Genomic DNA, 23,439 nt, shown 5'->3' with positions numbered 1-23,439 from the left:
TGAACGACTGAACAACAAAAGTCAAAATCTGGACCTAAACACCATTGAAGTGTTGTGGCAGGACCTGGAGTGAGCTGTTCATGCCAGGAAGCCCTCAAGTGTCACTGAGTTGAAGCAGTTCTGTAAGGAGGAATGGGCCAAAATTCCTCAAAACTGATGTGAGAGACGGACCAACAGTTACAGGAAACACTTAGGTGAAGTCACTGCTGCTCAAGGGGGTGCCACCAGGCACTGAATCTAAAGATTCACATACTTTTCCACACATGGATATTGAATGCTGAATCAGTTGTGGATAAATGTTAAGAAAGCATCATGTCTGTGTATCATTTATTTACTCAGGTTATCTATTATTCTTTATCTAGGTTCATGGGGTTAGATTAAGATCTAATAACATTTTAGGTTGGAAATATGTGACTATTCTAAGGGATTCACAAACTTTTTCTCACCACTGTATAACTCAACCATTCTTCATCAGAATTTTCTGACATTTAGTCAGATTTATCTCTCACTGGACAGTCTCCAGGCTTCATACTGGCAGAGCAGACTGCTTTTATTGTATGACGAATACATTTCTCAGAATTCATAATATGTGCAGAAAAAGCACAAAACTTAACTATATAGCTGCTCTTACAGCCAAATAATATCCGTTATAACTTCAGAGCTGGTATGGATAAAAGCATAGACCTTTCCAGGTCTTACCTAAATGTGGCTTTACCACTAGGTGCTTGTCAGCAGTGTTATGCAGGGGCTGACTGCTCCAGCTTTGAGAAGGAATGTACCAAGGCTGGTGTGAAGGAAGAGTCTTGGGGTTTAGAGCACAGATAACAGATAGAAAGCATGTAATAGAATATGGACAGAAAGAGCCAAATGCAGACCCATAAATCCTAGCTCCACTGAAATAGTGAAGGATAAGCATAGATTGCCCCAGATGGCTGTAAGAAGCGCTGCTGTAGGCCCAACTGTAGAGTAAGCCCAAGAGCAGTTTGATGTGTTTGTGTAGCTAAGAATTTATGGCTTTTCACTGGAAGAGAGTGTTGCTGTGAAGCCGAAGTACAAAGTAAACTATCTGGAGGACTTCAGTAGCAATGGCTATTTTACAAGTGGCTGCACTATGGAATCAATGCATGAGGCTTTCTCATTTTCCCTTTTAGAACTAAAACCACAGGCTACTATGCTAAAAGGAAGAAGCACCTGTACCATGTGTGCAGCACTTATAACAGAGCGTCTCATGTCATGTCTCGTTCTTCCAGAATTTGGTGCTAGAAAGAAGAATGACAAAGCTGTGTAAAGCCTCTTTGATGAAGCAATGTGTCATACTGGACTTAACTATGAAGATTATATGCAGGGCTCTGACAGTTTCCACATGATTCCCACCCCAGAGTAGTGGCAGGTTCCACTAATGTCATACAGAGATGCTTTTACACATCACAGGCAACCAGGTAAACAACTGATTATAAGATGAAAGATTAGAAGGAAATAAAAGCATGTTAATCTCTTCAAGTGATCTCCAGTACTTTCTCCCAAACTAACAGGTAGGAAACTACAAGCCTCAGCTTGTTAGCTTCAAGCTTACAATTCAGTGCATTGCTCAAGATAATCACAATTTTAGGGCATGATCAAGCCTTAAACTGTTAAACTATTTAAAGCCCCACTTACTTTCAGTGGAAGAAAATGAAGCATTTATTTAACTCTTTCATGGTTCACTTTAGCTCTCTGTTTTTAACCTCTATTCCTCAAGTTGAAGGTGGGGGATGGGGGAGGAACCCTTAAGTAGGATGTGAAGCAAGTCTCTGCTAAATGATGAGTCTTGAAAGATAACGTGGACTGGAATTTTGGCACCATAAAAGGACCCTTTCACACTACAGACCAAAATCATCAATGATCTTAGTGCCAAGGCCTACATATTATGAGCTTATAACCTTTTCTTTTCAACCATTTCAGATTTTAAAAAACTAAAAATCTATATTTGGATACCACCCCCACCCAAATTACAACCAGACAAAATCTACAGGTCTGATGTAAAGCTATAGTGCTATCTTATTTAAATTGCCATTCAGAGACGCAGATACAGAAACGGTCCTTCCCAGTTATTAGATAAAAGTGTCCCTATGATGTCTGATGGAAAAACTGTGTGGTAGAAACAGTCCTTCCCTCCTGGTTTGGATCTGATCTGGGTGGCAGGTGCTTCTGCAAAGGACTTGTGCTTTGCTAATGCTAAGAGAGCCAGAATTACCACTGATATCAGTAAGTGAGGACTACAACTCCATCAAGCCTCCTCTTGCAGGGATTCCAAGTAACTTCAAGTCATCTGTCTGAGGGAAAAACTGAGGAATAGGACCAATGTAACAGGACCAGTCCTGCCCTTCTGGGCTGCACATTATTAGATCTGTTCCCAAATTCTGTCTTAGGGAGGTCAGCAGGGAAGGTATGGCAATTCTTTTACCTTCTGTTCCCTGAGCATTCATCATCTTAAGGATGGTGCCTCTCTCTCTGGAGCTTGTAGGAAGGGCCACAACTTCATTGCTTCTCCAGAGGGAGGAATATGGCCTCCCAGACCAACTTGGAAAAGCAAAAGCCACCTGGAAAAGCAAAAGCCTCCTCATACCTTAACTACTTATGCCAACTGGTGTAAAGCAGTTAATATTAATTCACTGAACTAACGTGTCAGCCATAGGTGAAGTAAAAGAAGAGGCAGGGAAAAGGGAATATCCCAGGAATCCCTACTTATCTCCACACACATATAGCACTGGCAGAAACCACTGAAAGGACCAACCAGCCAGCTCATTGGAAATCTTTGTGCTGATCCTGAAAGGAGAGGTGGGTGGAATGCCTTCTGGGAGGACTCAGAGAACAAAAATTCATGGCAAGAAAATTTCCATTTTCTCCTGAGGCTCCTGGAAGGTATTTGGGATGTAACAGAACAGTAAACCTGAGGACACGCTTTCAGTGCTAGACCTTCTGTAAGACCTTCCTCCTGAAGAATACATACAAAAAAGAGGTACACCTATCTTGTAATGTTTAGTAAATGTGTGGATGGAAGCCCACGTTACTGTCTTACTGGCTACAGGTGGGTGGATGGAGTCTACATTGTTCCCCCAACAGTCCTTAAAAAAATTCCAATAGTGCAGCTTTCCCCAAACTGGTGCTCTCCAGATATGTTGGACTACATCTCCCAGCATCCCCAGCCATTTGGACGGCACCAGGTTGGGGAAGGCTATCCTAATGTGCACCCACAATTCCCTTCCAGGACATATAAGGAGGGAAGGAGAAACAAAGGAAAAGGTGAGATAGAAAGACTGTAGTTGGGCTCTTAAAGAGCTTCAATGGACTGGATCGTACAGCTCTCTAGGCAGACCACGTCTGGGGTATCAGGGCGGCTCTTCCCCCTATAGAAGCAATCAAGCTGCACTCCTGCTGAGCCTGTAAACAACTTTATTGAAAAATGTTTGTGTGCTACCTTTTACTATGTAAACCACTTTGAGAACATTCTGTTGAAAAGCAGTATATAAAATATTCTAAATAAATAGGTTTGGTAATTCATTTAAATTGCACGCCACCTGCTTTTTGTTCATAATATCTGTTTTAGTGCAGAACGAGCACGACAGAAATGAGATGTAGATACTGTCTTCCCTTACTCCCATCTATTCTGTGAAATTTTTTTTGACAGCAATCTCATATCTCAAAACATTAATCCAAACTCTTAAATAAAAACAGAAATAATAAAATATTTAGGATAGGAGAAAGCTTTGCATTTTTTGTTTTTTTAGGTGAGCTTACAATTTATTTTAACTGTAATTCTAAAATTACAGAAACTGTAATTCAATTTCCTTTACAGATATTATAGTGTCTGTGTAATCATACAATGGCTAGTGAAAGCATTTATATTTTCCTGGAATTAAAATAGTACAAAGAAGTGAACATGAAGTCCATCCTGCTGCCATTAGGAAATACTGTGGTCTACTATATAAAAGAATCATTCCTTAAGCACCCACTACTGAAACATGCATATTCACCATATTCTGCTTCAAAGCCAAAGTTATTCTCTTAAAATATATGCCTGTCATCGACAGCAGCTGTCACAGACGTGGCAGAAATGAACAATACAATATAGAAGTACTACTTCATTTTAACTGCAGTACTCTGTGGCATATATGAAATTTCTATATGGTTCTTATTGTTAATATCAAAGCTAGAGTGCAGATGCTGAATGTGACAAATGTGTTGGCTTCTAGTTTACACCTCAGCATTTCATCAACTATATGTAATGTAAATGTTCTGGCAAACAGAAAAGGAGAATATAACACTTGTAAACTGTATTCTTGGTACCTTATATAAGAATATAATAGTGTCATATTACTAGAGATCTACCAGACCGGTTTTGCTCATTTGTTTTTTAAACTGAAGCTCGAGCAGTGTAGACATGCAGAACATTTTGAAACTTCGAAAAAGTTCAAAGCTTGAACTTTGGGCAGCTTGGGAAAGGAGAAGGGGAGAGGCATGAGGCAAAGGAGAGGTTAATGCATATGCCCCACACTGTGCATATAATGTAACATGTGAAATACTGTGTGTATCCGTGCGCAATAATGCTTACTCCTGTGAGGTCTTAAGAGTGCTGGGCCAATGAAACAGGCACAAAATGCTGGGAAAGGGCTGAAGAAAAGTCAGTTGGTGACAGAGTAGGAGGAAGGTAAGGAAAAGAGCTGAAAGGGCACCAGAGATAGGAGAGAAAAATCTTACATCACATGTTTTCGACATCAAACTTCAAGAAATGGTTGTCAGGGTTGGATCGGAGCCCACAGAGCCCCAAAGGAGTTCTAATTCTGAGGAAGAGATAGAAATCGTGGGAGAGGAACCTGCTTGCTCTTCAGAAGTGCAGCTGGAGGGAGAGTCCCTCTCTGCTCACATTCCTGAGAGTGACAGTGACCCTGGCAGGGAGAGGGAGGTATAACTGGAGCTTCTGGACACAAGGTGCCGGTGCAGGGACAAGCGAGAGGTTGCGGGCGCTGAGAGGAAGCGCTCAGCCCGTTTGGCACAACAACAACAGCTGCGCCCTGATGCCCCACGGGAAATGGGTGGACTCTCTCCTTCTAGCCCTTAAGTTCAGAGGCTTCCCGCCCTTTCCCTCCAAATGGAGACCAACTGACTCCCTAAGGCTAGAATCCCCTGGTAGGCTGTTCCCTCTTAAGTTTTCCTCTTAGGCTAAGGCAATTAGCATCTGTAAGTGTCATTAGGTTGAATGGAAATAAAGCCTTGGAAAAGAGCCCTTTTGTCTGCGTGTTGATTCTGGGCTACTTGAGGATTTCAGAAGGCAGCAAGGGCACTCCTGACAGTGGTAAATGATGTTTTTAAAAAAGATCTTTTTTGGTTTTCAACTTTGCAGGTTTATTTCTGGCACGTTGATTTTAAAAGTGTGAAGTTGTTCCAGCCGCAAGAGAAATGGGGAAACATATTCTTATCTAATCATTCTCAGACTATTAGCCCCCATGGCAACATGGGATTTGCACTAGTAGAAAATAACGTTTCAAGGCAAATATTACAATGAGTATTGCGGCACCTTAAAGACTAACAAATTTATTCTAGCATAAGCTTTTGTGGACACTCTCCACTTCGTAAAATGCATGAAGTGTTAACTTCCAAATGACAGATTTATATGAAGATGCTGGGGTGGGGGTGGAAGGAAATGTAAACCACGTTGTCAGAGGGAACTGAAATGCAAATGTGATAATTACCATTAAGAAAATGTTATTGGGTGATAACACAGACATCATTACAATGGTGAATTGATTAACATATATAAGATTGGATTCAGGATCTACCTTCCTCAAAAAGAAGGGTTCTGCTGGTGGAATATTCCTTCATCTGATTTTTGGGGATCCCTCTTCCCCCCAAACCACAGGTCACTCCATTCAGCTGAGTCTCCTGACTCTCTTGGCCAGTTTGCACATCATGTTAAGTCATCCTGAAAATAAGCTATGGTGGATTGATTGTTCACTTGCTAACCCACATTACGCCTGATTGTCTCTCAGCATCTTCATATAAATCTGTCATTTGGAAGTTAACACTTCAAGCGTTTTATGAAGTGGAGACAATCAGGCACTCTGAGGCTTGCTGTGGCTTGTTTCCCCCTTAGTCCTTCTGCCTGCTCCCAGCACGTATTCCCATGGGTCTTTGCAGCATAACCTCAGCAGCCTACTCTGCTAATGAGTTCAAATTTGCACATATTTAACTCCCCACCACCACTTTTGGAGAGACTGGCACAACTGTAACGTTTTAAATTAAAAAAAAATGTTCAGGGAGGTTTGCACAAATTTGCTAACACACAGTAACTACTGAGCTTTAGCGAATTTGTGCAAATTTCCCCAAAAGTTAAAGAAAGTTAAATTTGCACAAATGTCCCCAAAGGTGGGGAAAAAAGTTAAATTTGTGCAAATCTCCCCAAAGGTGTGTGTGTGGGAAATATTATATTTCCACAAATCACCTCAAAGGTGAAAAAAAGGTGTCATTTCAAGATGGAATAGAGAGGGCATATCATTAGCAAGATTGTGAGGAGGGACCAGGTTTTTCACCACTCTTGCCAGGTGGCTTTGTAGCCCTTTCCGACAAGCCATCGTGCCAGGTTTGCACATCATGACAAGCCACTCTGAAAACAAGCTACCCTGAATAACCCAATAACAAGCCATGGAGTCTCAGGAAACTGTGGCAGGTCTGGATGTCATGACAAGCCACCCTGAAACAAACAAGGCTGAAAACCCATCACAGGAGGTTGTATCGTGCAAACTAATTCTCTGTTTAGCATTTTAAGGAGGCTAGAGGGCTACAGTGTGAAAAAGAGGTGAGGAAGTCCACTTCTGGCAGCGCAGTTAATCCTTACACAAACAACTATGTAGAATGCAGTAGGGCAATGTTGGCAAATGATGGCATATATCATGATGGAAGATAGCGTGTGCATGAACCCATGGTGTTGTGGATTATATTATTAGGTCCTGTAATAGTGTTGTCCATTTAGATATGGGAACAAGAGCTGGCAACTGTGTCTGCCACAGGTCTGGTTCCTATCTCTGTATCTGTTGCAAGGTCTGTTTTTGCTGGTGAGTATCCTTTTTAGATTGGGTGGCTGTCTCTGAGCAATACAGGCCTACCACCCAAGGCTTGTGAGAGGAAAGTGGCATTGTCCAGGATGGGCTGTAGATCGCTGATTATACATTTGAGTAGTATTCGCTGGGAACTATAGGTAACAGCAAGTGGTTTCCCATTTTCTCTTCTGGGTCTGCCTTATAGAAGATTATTCCTGGGTACCAGCCTGGCCCTGTTGATCTGCCCTTCACCCATCTTCACAAAGTAAAAAAAACCCAGATCAATAGGGCAAGCCTGGTACCCAGAGATGTAACTCCATTTCCTGTTGTTTGAATAAGTCCAGTTTTTTTTTTTAAATCACAGTAGACGTATGCTAATCAGCTCATCACTGAAATGATGTATGTTATCACCCAATTATGTTCTGTGTATGGCAACTGTTAAGTTCATTATCACTGTCTCTACCTTTTGCATTTCAATTATCTCTGACAGCACAGTTTACATCTCTCCACCCCCACTCCACCCCACCAGCATGTAGGGATGTCGTGAACGTTTGTTTCCAGCTTCGCGTTCGACGATCGTCTTGCAGTTCGGTCTCCCGAACTGGAGTTCGCGAACCCTCCCTCTAACCAGCCACTGCTTGGCTGCAGTTGAGCAATCTCCTGAAGTCTTGGGCGCTACAGTGATCCTGTTCGCACGCTTTCCCCGGCTCTCACTGAGCAGCTTCTCAGCGAACAGCTCTGGCGGCTATCCCTTCTTTTTTTGCCTATTTCCCCCCAAAGTGTGCATCTGGATATATGCAAATTTTCTGTGCCTAAAAAAATAAAACTGTGCAGTTGCCAGGATCCTTCTGATTGTGCACATTTACTTGACTCCATATATGCGCATTTTCTAGGCGAAAAAAATTAATAGTGCAGCTGACATGTCCCTTCTGTTTTTGTGCATTCAATGAATTGAGAAATGCCACAGCCAGAGAGAGAGCCAGCATCCAGGTGTTGTGGGGAGACATCAAGGAGGGGAAAAGCAAAAGAGGAGAGCAAGCAAGCCTCTTCCTACCTGAATTACGGTAATTTCATTCAGATTGAAGTGGGCCATTGTCCTCAATTTCTGCATAACAATTACAAAGTACTATTCCTTAACCCCCTTCATGGATCACTGCCTTGTTGTGGCAAAGGGGCTTGCGTAACTCAGTGAAGCCGTAAGCTATGCTGTACAGGGCCACTCAAGATGGAGAAGTCATGGCAGAGAGTTCTGACAAAATGTGGTCCACTGGAGAAGGAAATGGCAACCCACTCCAGTATTCTTGCCAAGAAAACCCCATGGAACGTATCACAAGGCTAAAAGAGATGACGCCGGAAGATGAGCCCCTCAGGTCGGAAGGTGTCCAATATACTACTGGGGAAGAGCAGAGGGTATTTCCAAGTAGCGCCAGAAAGAGTGAAGCGGCTGGGCCAAAGCCAAAAGGACACTCAGCTGTGGATGTGTCTGGTGGTGAAAAGAAAGTCCGATGCTGTAAAGAACAATATTGTTTAGGAACCTGGAATGTCAGATCAATGAATCAAGGTAAGCTGGAGGTGGTCAAACATGAGATGGAAAGATTGAACATCGACATCTTGGGAATCAGCCAACGAAAATGGACAGGCATGGATGAATTTAATTCAGTTGACCATCATATCTACTATTGTGGGCAAGAATCCCTTAGAAGAAATGGAGTAGCACTCATAGTCAACAAAAGGGTGGGAAAAGCAGTACTGGGGTACAATCTTAAAAATGATAGAATGATCTCAGTACAAATCCAAGGCAAACCATTCAACATCACAGTAATTGAAGTTCTATGCCCCAGCCACTGATGCCGAAGAAGCTGAGGTTGATCAGTTCTATGAAGACCTACAACACCTTCTAGAACTAACACCAAAAAAAGATGTCCTCTTCATCATAGGGGATTGGAATGATAAAGTAGGAAGTCAAGAAATCACCGGGATAACAGGCAGGCATGGCCTTGGTGTAGAAAATGAAGCAGGACAAAAGCTAATAGAGTTTTGCAAAGAGAACATGCTGATCATAGCAAACACTCTTTTCCAACAGCACAAGAAGTGACTCTACACATGGACATCACCAGATGGACAATATCGAAATCAGATTGATTATGTCCTTTGCAGCCAAAGATGGAGAAGCTCCATACAGTCAGACAAAACAAGACCTGGAGCTGACTGTGGCTCAGATCATGAGCTGCTTCTTGCAAAATTTCGGCTAAAATTGAAGAATGTAGGGAAAACCACTAAACCATTCAGGTATGACCTAAATCATATCCCTTATGAATATACAGTGGAGGTGAGGAATAGATTTCAGGGATTAGACCTGATAGACAGAGTGCCTGAGGAACTATGGACGGAGGTCTGTAACACTGTTCAGGAGGCAGCAACTCAATCCATCCCAAAGAAAAAGAAATACAAGAAAGCAAAGTGGCTGTCTGATGAGGCTTTACAAGTAGCTGAGGAAAGAAGGGAAGCGAAAAGCAAGGGAGAAAGGGGAAGATATATCCAAATGAATGCAGAGTCCAGAGAATAGCAAGGAGAGACAAGAAGGCCTTCTTAAATGAACAATGCAAAGAAATCGAGGAAAACAGAATGGGAAAGACTAGAGATCTCTTCAAGAAAACTGGAGATCTCAAGGGAACGTTTTGTGCAAAGACGGGCATGATAAAGGACAAAGAAGGCAGGGACCTAACAGAAGCAGATGAGATTAAGAAGAGGTGGAAAGAATACACAGAAGAACTGTACAGGAAAGATCTGAATGTCCCTGATAGCCATGAGAGTGCAGTCACTGAACTGGAGCCGGACATCCTCGAGAGTGAAGTCAAATGGGCCTTAGGAAGCATTAGTAACAACAAAGCTAGCGGAGATGACAGTATTCCAGCTGAGCTATTTAAAATCCTAAAAGAGGATGCTGTTAAAGAGCTGCACTCAATATGCCAACACATTTGGAACACTCAGCAGTGGCCACAAGACTGGAAAAGGTCAGTTTACATTCCAATTCCAAAGAAGGGCAACGCCAAAGAGTGTTCAAACTACCGTACAATTGCACTCATTTCACATGCCAGCAAGGTGATGCTCAAAATCCTACAAGCTAGGCTTCAGCAGTATGCGAACCGAGAACTACCGGAAGTACAAGCTGGGTTTCAAAGAGGCAGAGGAACGAGAGATCAAATCGCCAACATTCACTGGATCATGGAGAAAGCAAGAGAATTCCAGAAAAACATCTATTTCTGCTTCATTGATTACGCTAAACCCTTTGATTGTGTGGATCACAACAAACTGTGGCAAATTCTTAAAGTGATGGGAGTACCAGACCACCTTACCTGTCTCCTGAGAAACCTGTACAAGGGTCAAGAAGCAACAGTAAGAACCAGACATGGAACAACTGAGTGGTTCAAAATTGGGAAAGGAGTACGACAAGGCTGCATACTGTCACCCTGCTTATTTAACTTATATGCAGAGTACATCATGAGAAATGCCGGGTTGGATGAATCACAGGTCGGAATTAAGATTACTGGGAGAATTATCAACAACCTCCGATATGCAGACGATACCACCCTAATGGCAGAAAGTGAAGAGGATCTAAAGAGCCTCTTGCTGAGGGTGAAAGAGGAGAGTGCAAAAGCTGTTTTGAAACTCAACATTAAAAAAAACTAAGATCATGGCATCTGGCCCCATCACTTCCTGGCATATAGAAGGGGAAGAAATGGAAGCAGTGACAGATTTTACTTTCTTGGGCTCCAAGATCACCACAGACGGTGACTGTAGCCATGAAATTAAAAGACGCTTGCTCCTTGGGAGGAAAGCTATGGCAAACCTAGACAGCATAGTAAGATGCAGAGACATCACCTTGCCAACAAAGGTCCGTCTAATCAAAGCTATGGTTTTCCCAGTAGTAATGTATGGCTGTGAGAGCTGGACTATAAGGAAGGCTGAGCGCCGAAGAATTGATGCTTTTGAACTGTGGTGCTGGAGAAGACTCTTACGAGTGCCCTGGACTGCAAGGAGGTCCAATCAGTCCATCCTAAAGGAAATCAACCCTGAGTGCTCATTGGAAGGACAGATACTGAAGCTGAAGCTCAAATATTTTGGCCACCTAATGCGAAGAGAAAACTCTCTGGAAAAGACCCTGATGCTGGAAAAGACTGAAGGCAAAAGGAGAAGGGGACGGCAGAGGATGAGATGGCTAGATAGCATCACCGATGCAATGAATATGAACTTGAGCACGCTCTGGGAGAGAGCTAGGGATGGCGGAGAATTTCTCCCTGAAACTTCGGAGGGCCGAGCGCCAACGTGTTCGGCCCCCCGAACAAGTTTCGGGGAGAAATTCTCCGCACCCCCCCCGCCCCCGCACCCCCCCCGGGACGGGACTTACCTTTGCCGAATGTCCCTCCCGGCGGCGGGTCCGGCCGGCGGTTCGGTGGGTGTTCGTCCTGGGCGGGGGCGGCAGCCGATCTTTCAACCAGCCGCCGCCTCCATTGCAATAAAAGAAAAAAAAAACACCCCCGTGATAGGCTACGTGACGATTTACGTAGCCTATCACGGCTGACTTTGCAGATCTAGCCGTAATAGGCTACGTTAATCGTCACGTAGCCTATCACGGGGGCGTTTTTTGTTTTTTTTTTAACTTTCGAGTTCGCGGCCGGGCGAGGCGGGAAGCCTCCTCCCCGGTCTGAATTTCGGCCGGGCGAGGCGGGAAGCCTCCCCCCCCGGCCTGAATTTCGGCCGGGCAAGGCGGGAAGCCTCCCCCCCCGGCCTGAACTTTGCGGGGGGAGCAGCGAAGCACCTCCCCCCCACCGCGAACAAGCTTCGAGGACAGGTAAGTCACTTTCGTCCACCCCTAGAGAGAGCGCAGGACAGGAAGGCCTGGCGTGCTATGGTCCATGAGGTCATGAAGAGTCGGACACGACTGAATGACTGAACAACAACAACAACAACAATTCCTTAACACTTGCAAGTTGATAGCCACTGAGCAAGAAGATGTGTGCTATTATGGGGCAAATCTCTCCTAGAACTTAGAATTTTACTCCAACGTTTGAGAGAATATGTTCACAAGCAGAAAATACAGAAAGAAAAAGATATTTCCTTCATTCATAAATCAATATATGCACACATATCTTTGGGCAGTGCTTTCCAATAGGAAAACTGTTTTACGGTGTGCTTTTTGGTAGTAATGTTTGTGAACAGCAGCCCAGAGAGCTTCGGCTATTGGGAGGAATAGAAATGAAATACCTAAATTAAAAAAAACACAAATAAATAATAAAAAGGGCAGTGTGGTCTTGGTCTCTTGGCTGTGGTGGCATTTTGTGTGTTTGTGTTTCAGCTGGCCAGGGTGACCACTGGGCTGTGAGAGAACCAAAAGGACAGCCCAAGAAATATGCCCATAATGATGATACCACTGTCACACTAGCGGGAATTATATACTATATATATATCTGGAGAAATGGGAAGTTCCCTTTCCAGCTCCAGCAGGCATGGTGTTAGGCTAGGCTGTGCAGCAGGAGCCAGTGCCTCCTTCCCCGTCATGCAGATTGGAAATGTGCACAAACCTCATTTTCCTCAATTAAGCTTCTGGCAGTCGTGGTGAAATGCACACAAACCCCATTTTCTGTATTTCTGCTTCTTGCATTTCTGTGTGTTTGTTACAGTGTGGAAGCCATCAGAACCCCCCACCAAAAAAAACTAGGGTCCCTATGTCTCATAGGAAACAGCTGGAAGACCTTCATGAGTAGGAAGAATTGCCGGGCATGGCTGGAGTTTCTTGTGGCCCACTGAATGTCCAGTGCATTTTTAAAAAGCTCTCTTCTCCCCCCCCCCCATTTCTTGTTATGATTTAACTGGAGCTGTACATAGCGGAGTACCATAGTGTGAGGAATTTAACCAACAATACAACCCAATATTGATAAGAGAAGACAGAAATGTGCCTTTCCTGCACAGCAAGAATTACTCCAACCCTCCTACCTATATGTTCTGAAAAGTATTCTCCTCGCCAAAAACAAATAGTCAGATTGCTGCTGGAATGGGTATTTGGGTACCATGGTATCTCACAAACATACAATGCATTCCTGAAAGAAGGAATAGTACAGGGGACCTATGGCATTTTCTCTCTCAACATGCTCTGAGAGGCAGCACTTCCAACTAGCTGTATTTTTACGAAGGGCAATTCCTCCACGTTTGCATGAAGAATACACTACACAGTGTAGAGTGTGCATGTGGAGGGGGGACATGCTACTTGAACACCAGTTTCCCTTGTATGGCTGGCTCTGTGATGACATCCCAGTGTAGACAGGAAAGATTGCAGGCGTGGGAAGAGAGCTCAAGACAAACCAAGGAGCATAGTTATACTAATACCATTTCCAACCTGGCTCTAATTGCACTGGGATGACTGCAGTGACTTACGCTGTACACCAGTCCCATGAAACCTGTGTCAGAAGGTGTACAGTTTAACATTCTCAAGCAGAAGTATTGCTTGCTAGGTACAGAGAAGGAAAGGCACCTCTTCCATTCAGACACAGCAGCATGCACCTAAATCAGTCCCCCTCCGCCCTGCCCTTTCCACAGCCAGGCATGTGAATGAATATCTGACTGACCGTAGTCAATAGACATTCAGTTATATCCCCAGGCAGTCAGCTAAAGAGAATGAATGAGGTACTCAGTCACGTGCCCTGGCCCATCCTTTATCATGGTGACATGAAACTGTTACTTACCAGTAAAGTTCCATAGCTGCAAATAAACTCCTCAGTTACAATTTGGGGACGAAACACCTATGTGCATATAATTTTGAAAAACAAAAATAAGTACGTGGAGGATATGGTAAATATACTGTTTCAAAGGGCTGGTCTGCACATCACGATAAGCCAATGTGAAAAAAAGCTAGGGTGGGTTGGCTGTTCGCTAACCAACTTTATTCCTGACAGAATAAAGGCTCACTATGGCTTTTTCCCCCCTTAGTCCTCCCAACCACTCCCGGCACAGATCCCATGGGCCTTTGCAGCACAACCTCAGCAGCCTACTAGGCTACTTTGCTAATGAGCACAAATTTGCACATATTTAAAGTTATTTTTCCCCTCTTCAAGGAGATTTGCATGAATTTAGCTTTTTTATTTTTAACTTTCAGGGAGATTTAACTTTCACAGCAGTAGTTACTGTGAACTTGTACAGATCTCCCTGAAAGTTTGTTTGTTTGTTTGTTTGTATGTATGTATGTATGCATGTATAAATAAATAAATAAGTAAAGTTAAATATGCACAAATCTCCCTGAAGGTGAAAAAATAAATAATGTTAAATTTGTGCAAATCTCCCCATAGGTTAAAAAAAACCAATGTCACTGTTTAGGGAGGTGATGAAGTGGAGGAGTAAATTGACCAGTGTCATTTCAAGATGTAGTAGAGTGAGGATGTTGTTAGCAAGATCACGAGGAGCAACCAGGTTTCCCACTACTCTTGCCCGGCAGCTCTGTAATCCTTTCTGACAACCCATGCACAAGCCATCATGCCGGGTTCGCATGTCACGACAAGCCACACTGAAAACATGCCACCCTGAACAATCCAACAACAAGCCATGGGTTCTCAGTGTGGCTTGTGCATGCCAGGTTCGGATATCATGACAAGCCATCCTGACACAAACAAAGCTGATATCCCACTATGGCTGCCATGTCGTGAGAACCAGCTCATAAGGTATAACTTAAGTGATATTTGATTAATGATAAACGGATAAACTAACAGATATAAATTACATTTGAGGCTTTTTACTTTAGTGCTGGGGTTCCCAACATTTTGGGTTTCTTGGGGACATTTGGAATTTTGAGGAAGTGATTAGGGATTATAACCAACAGAATGCAAAAAACCCAAAACAACCAACAACCCAGCAATATTATTCATTTCAGCTGTTTAATAATTAATACCTGGGATGTCACAAGATGAAGTACCACAGGCATCATCGGAAGGCAGCCTTTCAGCTGTTTAGCTTGAATTGTTGATGGATGTTTACGTCCTGATACATTGGCTAAGGCAGAAAGTATGTCACCTACAAAGCACAGGTATCATGATATTAGGAAGCGAATGTATCAGATTAACACTGCAGTCATCTGCACACTTACCTGAAATTAAGGCTCACTTTACACAGCGGGGCTTTGATGTCAAGAAAACTTGCTTAGGATTGTGCTGTACGTCTAACTCACTTACTAAAAACCTACTCTGATCTCAACAAAACAGTTTTACTATGCATTTAGCATGGGAGTTCTAAATCTTAGGGCCATGTTCACCATGTGCCTCTACAGAAAAGCAGCATAACTTTTAAAGGGGAGACAGAAGTCTCTGCATACACAGAAAATGTGTGTCCAGAAGCAAATACTTGCTGAGACCAATGAAATAAGGTGTCTGATTATCATAAAGCATAACTTAGGCTGTTTAAAAACATCAGGACTTGCTATTTTTTTCAGCTTGAACTTAGCTTCCCTGGTCTTGGCAAGCCACTTGACATACATACTAATTAACAAATTGAATAATGCTTTAGTATTCTGTCTTGACTCTCCCTGATGCTTCAGGTAGACTGTCTGCCTTTAAAAAAAAAACTTTTTGAAGCACAGCATGAATGCTTAATCACTTGTATGTTCATTTGGTGTCTTATCTGAAAAAAGTGAAAAAAATGTTCCATGAAGGGTGGAGGTGGGGAGTGGGGATAAAGTGACTTAATAATGTAAAAGAAGTTGATCTATTAGTGTTTATCATGGCTTGCATCAATAGGAACAGGAAGAGATGGTTTTCCCCAAGGTCAGTCTTGAAAGGAAGGCTGTATGTGCGTATATATGTGTGTACATATAAAGCATAGCAAATTCACATTCCCAGTGCACTCACCATAAAAGTTATACATATCTGTATGCAGCCTAAACCTACATTCTATGTACACTTAGTTGGGTGTCTAAGCTGCTACAGTCAAATGAGACTGACTTCGAAATTGATGTGCTGAAGACCAAGGTATACAGCATAAATACTAGCACAACCTAAAGCAGTATGCTTGAAATGATGCCTGACTCATATGCAGTTTTAAGGCCAATCCCTGGTAGGGATGTATGAGAATTTCATTTTGATTCGTCTTTGACCAAAACTTGCCCTGTTTGCACCCCCAAACGCAAACACTTTTTTGAGCAAAGCTCGCACATTCCCAGACTTTTGATGCTGGTTTAAAAAATGAGTACTGCAGAAAAATGCACCTTAAAAAATTGCATTTTCAAACTTTAGTCAATGGGAGGAAAGTATGCATTTGGGTGCACACTTAAAAAAAAAATCTTTTCCCATTCAAACAACAACAAAAGCTCACAACTGGGAACAGAAACTAGGTGGACCGAATTTTGAGGTGGAACTCCAAGTATCTCACTGAGCTTGAGCTTTACTGATTCTCCCGTCTCTAGTCTCTGCTCCTCAATCCTGTATTCCATAATCAAATATTGCAGAAGCCAATTCATTAGCATTCCACAAATCATTAAAAAAGTGCCCATATGTACTAATTAAATATTTTATATATTGAATTCTCAGAGTATTTTTTGCCAAAGTACACACTTAGATTGGTCAAGAATTAGAACCATAGCTCAGTTGTAGACCACATGCTGTTCATGCAGAAGGTTCCAGGTTCAATCCCTGGTATCTCCACTTAAAAGTATATTTAAGGTAGCAGATCATGGGAAAAACTACTGCCTGACACCCTGGAGAGCCACTGCCAATCAGAGTAGAAGGAACAGAGCTAGATGGATAAATAGTTTGATCTGGTATAAGGCCACTCCCTATATTTATTTATTTGTTTGATTGATTTATATCCAGCCTTTCCACCAAAGAAACAAGAACCAAAATTATAATTAACAATAATAATCTAACAATAAGAACCAAAATTATAAGTAAAAACTTAAGTTAAAGCCATCATAAAATAAATACACTAAAAGCACAATTAAAAAGCATAGCAATAAAAAAACACCCAACCCAGCAAACCAGCTTACATGCCAAAGGTCTGCTTGAGAAGGACAGGGCAAGAGTGCTGGGGGGTGGCTGAGCCAAGGCCCCTCTACCCCATGCTGGCCTTTTGACAGCCCGCGCGCGGAAGAGGGACGGCGACAGCAACCCCCACCCCCAGCACTCTCGGGCTGTCCTTCTCATGGCGAGAGCTCTGGGGAGGCTGCGCCGAGGCCCCTCTTCCACGTGCCGGCTAGCAAAGGCTGGCGTGGGGAAGAGGGGCCTCAGCGCAGCCACCCCCCAGCGCTTTTGCCTGGTCTAGGGAGCACTGCTCCCTAGACCAGGCGATACGCTAATGGTGGCTGCCATTAGCTTATCACTCGGAGAAATACAGACGTAAATAGCATATTATATGCCACTTGCGTCTGTAAAGCACCATGTTTGACCTAAATACAGCCCTAAACAGCTGCAATTAGGTCAAAGTCAGGGCTTTACAGCCGCAAGTAGCATCCAATATGCTATTTACGTCTGTATTTCTCCCATCGCCTGGTCTAGGGAGAAGGGAGCCGCTCCGTGAAAATCCTCTGGAGCCAGAGGTTAATTGGAGCCACTCTGCCATGGATTCTGGAGGCCCGATTCTTTGGAATCCAGCCTCACTGGAGTCAACGGAGGATTTCTCTGCCATCCCTAGTCTAGATGCAGCCATCAAGAAGGACCTCTCTCAATCCTCACCAAATGTGCCTCTGATGATGGTGGGAGCAAAAGAAGGGCCTCCCCAGAAGATATTAGAACTCCATTCCTGTCATCAGACACTGATATAAAACTAGAACAGTTTCCCTGGATCTCAAAAGGAGAGATAGAATTAGGTGTCATCAGTGTATTGGTGGCACTGAACCCCCAAATTCTGGACAACCTCTCTCAACAGTTTCATGCATATTTTAAATAGCATGGGGGACAGGATGGGGCCCTGAGGGACACTGTAGGCCAACGGCCAGGTTGTCAAACAGAAGCACCCTAGCCCCCCCTTCTGTCCCCTATATCCTATTTAATCCTATATACTGTTGTCCCCTATATATTAATTTGTTTAAAATTTGGGAGGGAGTGCATACACACTTAAAAGATCTCAGGTAGTAGGGCTAGGAAAGCCCCCTGCCCGAGACCTTGGAGAAATGCTCTCAATTTTGAACAGATAGGACTATGCTAGATGAATCAGTGCTCTGATTTAGTATCAGGAAGCTTCATATGTTTTTATTTTCACATGAAGAAAGACAGAGAGAGGAAGACTGCAAGAGAGCAGGGAGTAAAATCTATATCTACATTGGCTAAATGTAATCCAAAATTTTGTTTTAAAGTATATAAAGAGAATCACTTTTGCCATCACCCATCTTTTGATTTTCATACTAGGTCAGCTATGCAACACGCCTATTTTGGCAGAATCTGAACTCTGGGATTTATGTCTTCTTTCTTACAAGAAGGTATTTCCTTATGGATAATGTTGGTCAGTTATAAATAAACTCTCTTTTTTAATCATGGTGATACACAGTACTACTAACTTAAACCATTTTGTTGATTTAGAATGGAGAGTTGTGGTATCCTAATAAATCTTCCCCAGTAATACTTCAATTAATATTTGGAAATATAAACTGAACCTTAATTACCCTTTCCTTAAGTACTTCCAGAGTATTACCTTTATCCATAGCATCTCAAAATAGGAAATGTAAGGGTTGCTGAATCCTCCCTTCATAACTTGTTCATAACCTGATTAAACAGTGTTGGAAAGGAGATCACTCCTTCCCTTTCTTTAGTCAAGGGAAAGGTCTCTTGCTGGGTTTGCCTACTTGGTCGGTTTTTCCTCACATCATTCAGCTGCCAGTCATGAGGCTTTGTGTGGGGGGCTGGGGAGGGGGTTGTTCTTCAGCATTCTAGAATGTCCCTCTATTTGTATCAGTAATGGGGCTGGGATCTCTGCTGCGCCTTTGGGGTCTATTAGAATTGGGCTTCTGTGAATACAATGGAGCACAGAACTGCTCTCTGCCACCAGGGTGGGCCTAATCTGGATTAGGGGAAATTCTGCACATCCTATTATAAATATTTCTACTCCTGTTTGTAACCTAAAAGGAAGAGCTCTCACTGCAAGCTGCTCTCCCCAACACAGCATCAACTGAGGGGATTTATCCATGACAATGGAAGGAGATGCCAATTGTGGCTTACCTGGATTTTTCAAGGAGCCGGCTTTGGCCTGGGCAGGGCTCCACAAGCATGTCGCAGTTGCTTCACAGAACATACTTCCAGGTGGGGAGGGGGGTTGGAGTGAACATCATCTGACCGGCAGGGGCTCCTCAATCAATGAGAGAGGCTTCCCCCCCTTCCGGGCTCTCCCCCTTTCTCCTTTGATAAAATCCTGGGAGATTTCCTCCCCTGTATCCACAGAAATCACTCTCTTTCTCTCCCCCACCCCAACAATCATGAAAGGAACACCACGTTCTGGCTGCCCTGCTGCAATCCATCAAAGCTTCGAAGCTTTGACATTAAGGCTATCTAAATGTGTTATTTCGATTCATGGGCATCTCGAGTGCGCAGTTCGGGGACAAGCCTCATTGACCACAACGGGAGTTACTCCTGAGTAGACATACAGATGTTTGTGCTGGGAGATGCAGGGACGAGAAATGGATGGGAAACCAGCCCCCTTCTAACCTGATGCTGCGCATGATCAGGATGATCAAAGGTGGAAGTAGTTACTTCCGAATGGCATTAAACCAAACAAGGGAGAATTGCAGTTTCGAGAAAGTGCTTTACAGCCTTTAGGGAATTAGTGCTTTAAAATGTGCTATTTCAATTTGGGGCGGGGGATCTCTGTAAATTCTGATGTACACATTCAGAAGCCTCATTGACCACGATGGGAGTTACTTCTGAGTAGACACTAACTGGTTTGTGCAGGGACAGGAAACACACAGGAAACACCCCTTGACCAGGGTCACGGTGAAAGGCACACCCCTAGGCAGGGCTAGCATATCAGAGGTAAACGCAGGAACACACAAATATACCAGGGAGAACCTGACTTAAGAAAAAGAACTGGACTTTAAGCAGGAAATCTGGTTTTTCCCTGATAGGCTCTGGGGTGGCTGCTGGATGGCCACAACATCATCTATCCCTAATGATCTCCAAGCGCAGCCAGCTCGGAGTAAATTGCTCACCGAGACACCCCCTGAGAAAGACGCTTACTGACTAGCATTGTTTCAGTTATGTAATACTTCAAAAATAGGTTCAATAATTAATTATACCTGTGTCAGAATTTTTAACACAGTATAAACTGATAAGTCAGAAATGTATTTTTTTCAGCATTTCAAGTAAGATAGAACTTTGTTGTAAAGCCTCAGAATAGTTCATTTTCAGTGGTAGTATCAATCAGTTTAATCCCATATGCCTATTGCGCTTGCACAGCGACACACAGGATTGGCTAAAGGTCCTAAGCTACACATTATATTAAATGTGCAGTTTGCACTTGTGTGTGTGTTTTTCCTTTCAAAAGAGCAGCTGCAGGAAGCAGACATCAGGACTATGGTAAGCAAGAAGGGCGGTTTAACCCTTTTCTGCCAGGCTACAGTCCTGATGAAAATCACTCTCCCCACAAAGCTACTATTTGGCACTATTTGCTGGCAATGGCAAGTTCTTTCCTGTGCCATATAGCAAAGGGGGGATTTTTATGGGGATCATGGTGAAGAAGAAAAGAGTTAACCCCCTTCCCTGCACAACAGGGTCCTGGACATGATCCTAACTGTGATCTCCTACCCCTCACTGCTGCTAATTTAAAATGGAAAAAAGCAGACCTGCAAGGACAAACTACACATTTAATGTAACAAATAATTTGGCCCACAATGTTGCTCACGGGAACAGTTGGTTCAGATAAGTTTCCAAGGAAGTCTATTGCTAGACTCAGTTCCCAGCTGCAGCCATTACCTTTCCTATGCTAGAGCCTGCCTCTGCTACAGCTCCTATGTGACACTAGTAAAAATAGTAGAGGCAAGCAAGGTGATTCTGTGGCCCCCTTGCACTGAATTCTATATAGACCTTTTTGGTCTATATAACATACTACAAAGCAAGCAATACATAATTGTGAGAACATGGCTGAGAACTGTCTGAAATTAGATATGTTTTTACCTGAAGTGGCAAAATTCATCATGTTTTTAATAAGCATTTCTATAGCTGATATGACCTAAGTTTGAAAAACGTACATCTAAAGTGATTTTCTACTAAAAAAACTACTTTAATATTTGTGGTTTACAGCTACATCTACTGGAAGAGACTGAGATTTCAATGTTGTTTATACACAAATGAGCACCATAAATATACAGAAAATTAAAACCAGGAATTAAACAAACTTCTAATTAATTTTGTTACCAATTTGTTTATTTTAGATGCACATTACTAACAAACATATGTAGGAAAGTGTGAACAATTTTTTAAAGGGAAAAACAGTTTTTGGAGGGAAGAACTGGGAGATGAGAAGCAGAATATCAGTGCAACACCCCCCCACACAATATTTCCCTTTGTGTTCAAAACACTTGTTTCCCATCTATGTTATTAAAGCTGAACATAAATGAATAAACATTTTTATTTCTAATCCAGCCTTTCCTAACATATACCAGAAGTTAACTTTCGACATTACTGATAACACTGTTGTGAAGGTCTCTAATTTGAGGGTTAATCCTGCTCGTCTTACATATATTTAGGTTGAGACTAAAAGTGTACTCTCAAAATGCATTCCTTAATTATGACACCTTTCATTATTTTTCTCTTAACTTCCCTAGCACTTTCCTTTCTGAAACCCTTATTTACATATCAAAAATGCTAAAATAATCTACTAAGCTTTTGAATACATTCAATCACTCTTTGAATTTCTATACAAACATCATAGCCTTTCTCCTCATAAAGAATGTTATTATCAACCATTTTGCTTTTCTTTTGTCATTTATCATATTGCCTAACTGCTTGTACTCTTTGCTGTGCCACCCTTGGCATCATCACTTTTAACAGATACAATATCCTTATAAAACAGCTAAAATAATCACATGTGCATATGTGGAAATGTTTTTCTTACCTGTTTGCAGGATATATAAATAATGTCATTTTAGAGTGATAAATTATAATGTGTACAATACTACTACTTCCATTAAAGCATTTGTTTTTTCTATTGTGACTCATGTCACATGACACTGCCATTCCTGGAATATAAGCTTATAGAGGGAACCATGTTTGCTTTTCAGAATTCTCTAGAGCACATATGGGCAACTTTCCATGTGGCCTGTCACAGGTGCCCTTGCCCCTGTTACCTCTCCCCTCTAGAGTTCCCCCAAGCCCACCAGTCATCTCTTTGGCAGGCTTGCAGAAGTGTGATTGTGCTGGGGAAGACAGGGTGTAGAGAAAACTTTCCTGGGGAAAGGGTGTGTGTGTCAGAGAGAGAGAGAGAGAGACAGAGAGAGCGCGTGCATGAGAGAGAGGAGGGAGGGGCACCTGTGAGGGAGGGGTGAGGGCTGCCCATGGGAAAGAGGGGTGTGTGTGTAAGAAAGATGGGGAGGTTAAGCATGTGAACGGCTCCACCCACCAGCCCAGCTCCAAAGGATTAACCAGAAACCAATGTGGCCCTCCACCCAAAAAAGTGTTCTACAGTGTTTTACAGGAGAATAAATAAAAAGGGGAAGCCCATTTTTATACATAGGCAGCACAATTTACCTAGAATTTGCGGCAGCTCTTGCACAATATGATAGATGAGAAGATCCAGGCATTTTGACAGGTATTCATTGCTGCTTTGCTGCTCTTTTCCTGGTGTGGCCTTTCTGCTGTCTCTTTCAATGTACATCACCAACCTATACACCAACAAGTGCAAAAGATTACCTCATATGAAAAAAAAGTGATACTTCTCTCAAAAGATGACCGAGACAAGCATTTCCATAAGGCATGATCTGTTTAGAAACAGAATTCCTAGACAGTAAAACCAGAGTAAAAGATGTATGGAGGTGTCACCAGCCATAATGAATGAATTGCTTACATTAAATGAATGAATTAGCAAAGTAATTCATTTTCTTAGTGTTTAATTTCCTATTCCTGTGCTTCTTTCCTGTTTCCTTCAGTTGTAAAATTCCCACTGGTACTCATGTCCAAGGAGAGATGAGGAGTGAGATTTTTAGGAAAGACATGTATTTTCCTCCAGCATATGCTTAGAATGTGTTTCCAGGAAGATGTCAGTATTCTCTTGCCTAGATAATAATGGTAAGCAAAGATCTAGCAAGTTACAGCACAATGTATGGTAAAGTGCACAATTATTGAAACATCATGGAGGTTAGATTTTTTAAGGCTAACAGCACAATCTTAAGCATGTTTACTCAGAACTAAAG

General features: G+C 42.6%; 1 protein-coding gene across 12 annotated transcripts in view; it reads right to left on the bottom strand.

Annotated features, from left to right (window-relative positions):
• Positions 1–23,439, bottom strand: part of ULK4 (unc-51 like kinase 4) — a 367,782-nt gene that overhangs the window by 216,637 nt on the left and 127,706 nt on the right. For all 12 annotated transcript variants that reach the window (XR_014792296.1, XR_014792295.1, XR_014792297.1 and 9 more), the window contains exons 23-25: positions 22,778–22,911; positions 15,010–15,131; positions 13,814–13,870 (exon numbers count right to left, since the gene is read on the bottom strand). Coding sequence is in view for 9 of the 12 variants with exons in the window: in XM_084858057.1 (XP_084714183.1) it covers positions 13,814–13,870; positions 15,010–15,131; positions 22,778–22,911 (313 nt within the window). In the remaining 3 variants the exon portion in view is untranslated. The remainder of the gene's footprint in view (positions 1–13,813; positions 13,871–15,009; positions 15,132–22,777; positions 22,912–23,439) is intronic.

This window comes from Heloderma suspectum, chromosome 5, assembly GCF_057233095.1.
Source record: "Heloderma suspectum isolate Gila_16-S chromosome 5, 16-S_ref, whole genome shotgun sequence".
In the NCBI taxonomy this organism is placed as follows: domain Eukaryota; kingdom Metazoa; phylum Chordata; class Lepidosauria; order Squamata; family Helodermatidae; genus Heloderma; species Heloderma suspectum.
This window is presented reverse-complemented; position numbering and strand designations above follow the sequence as displayed.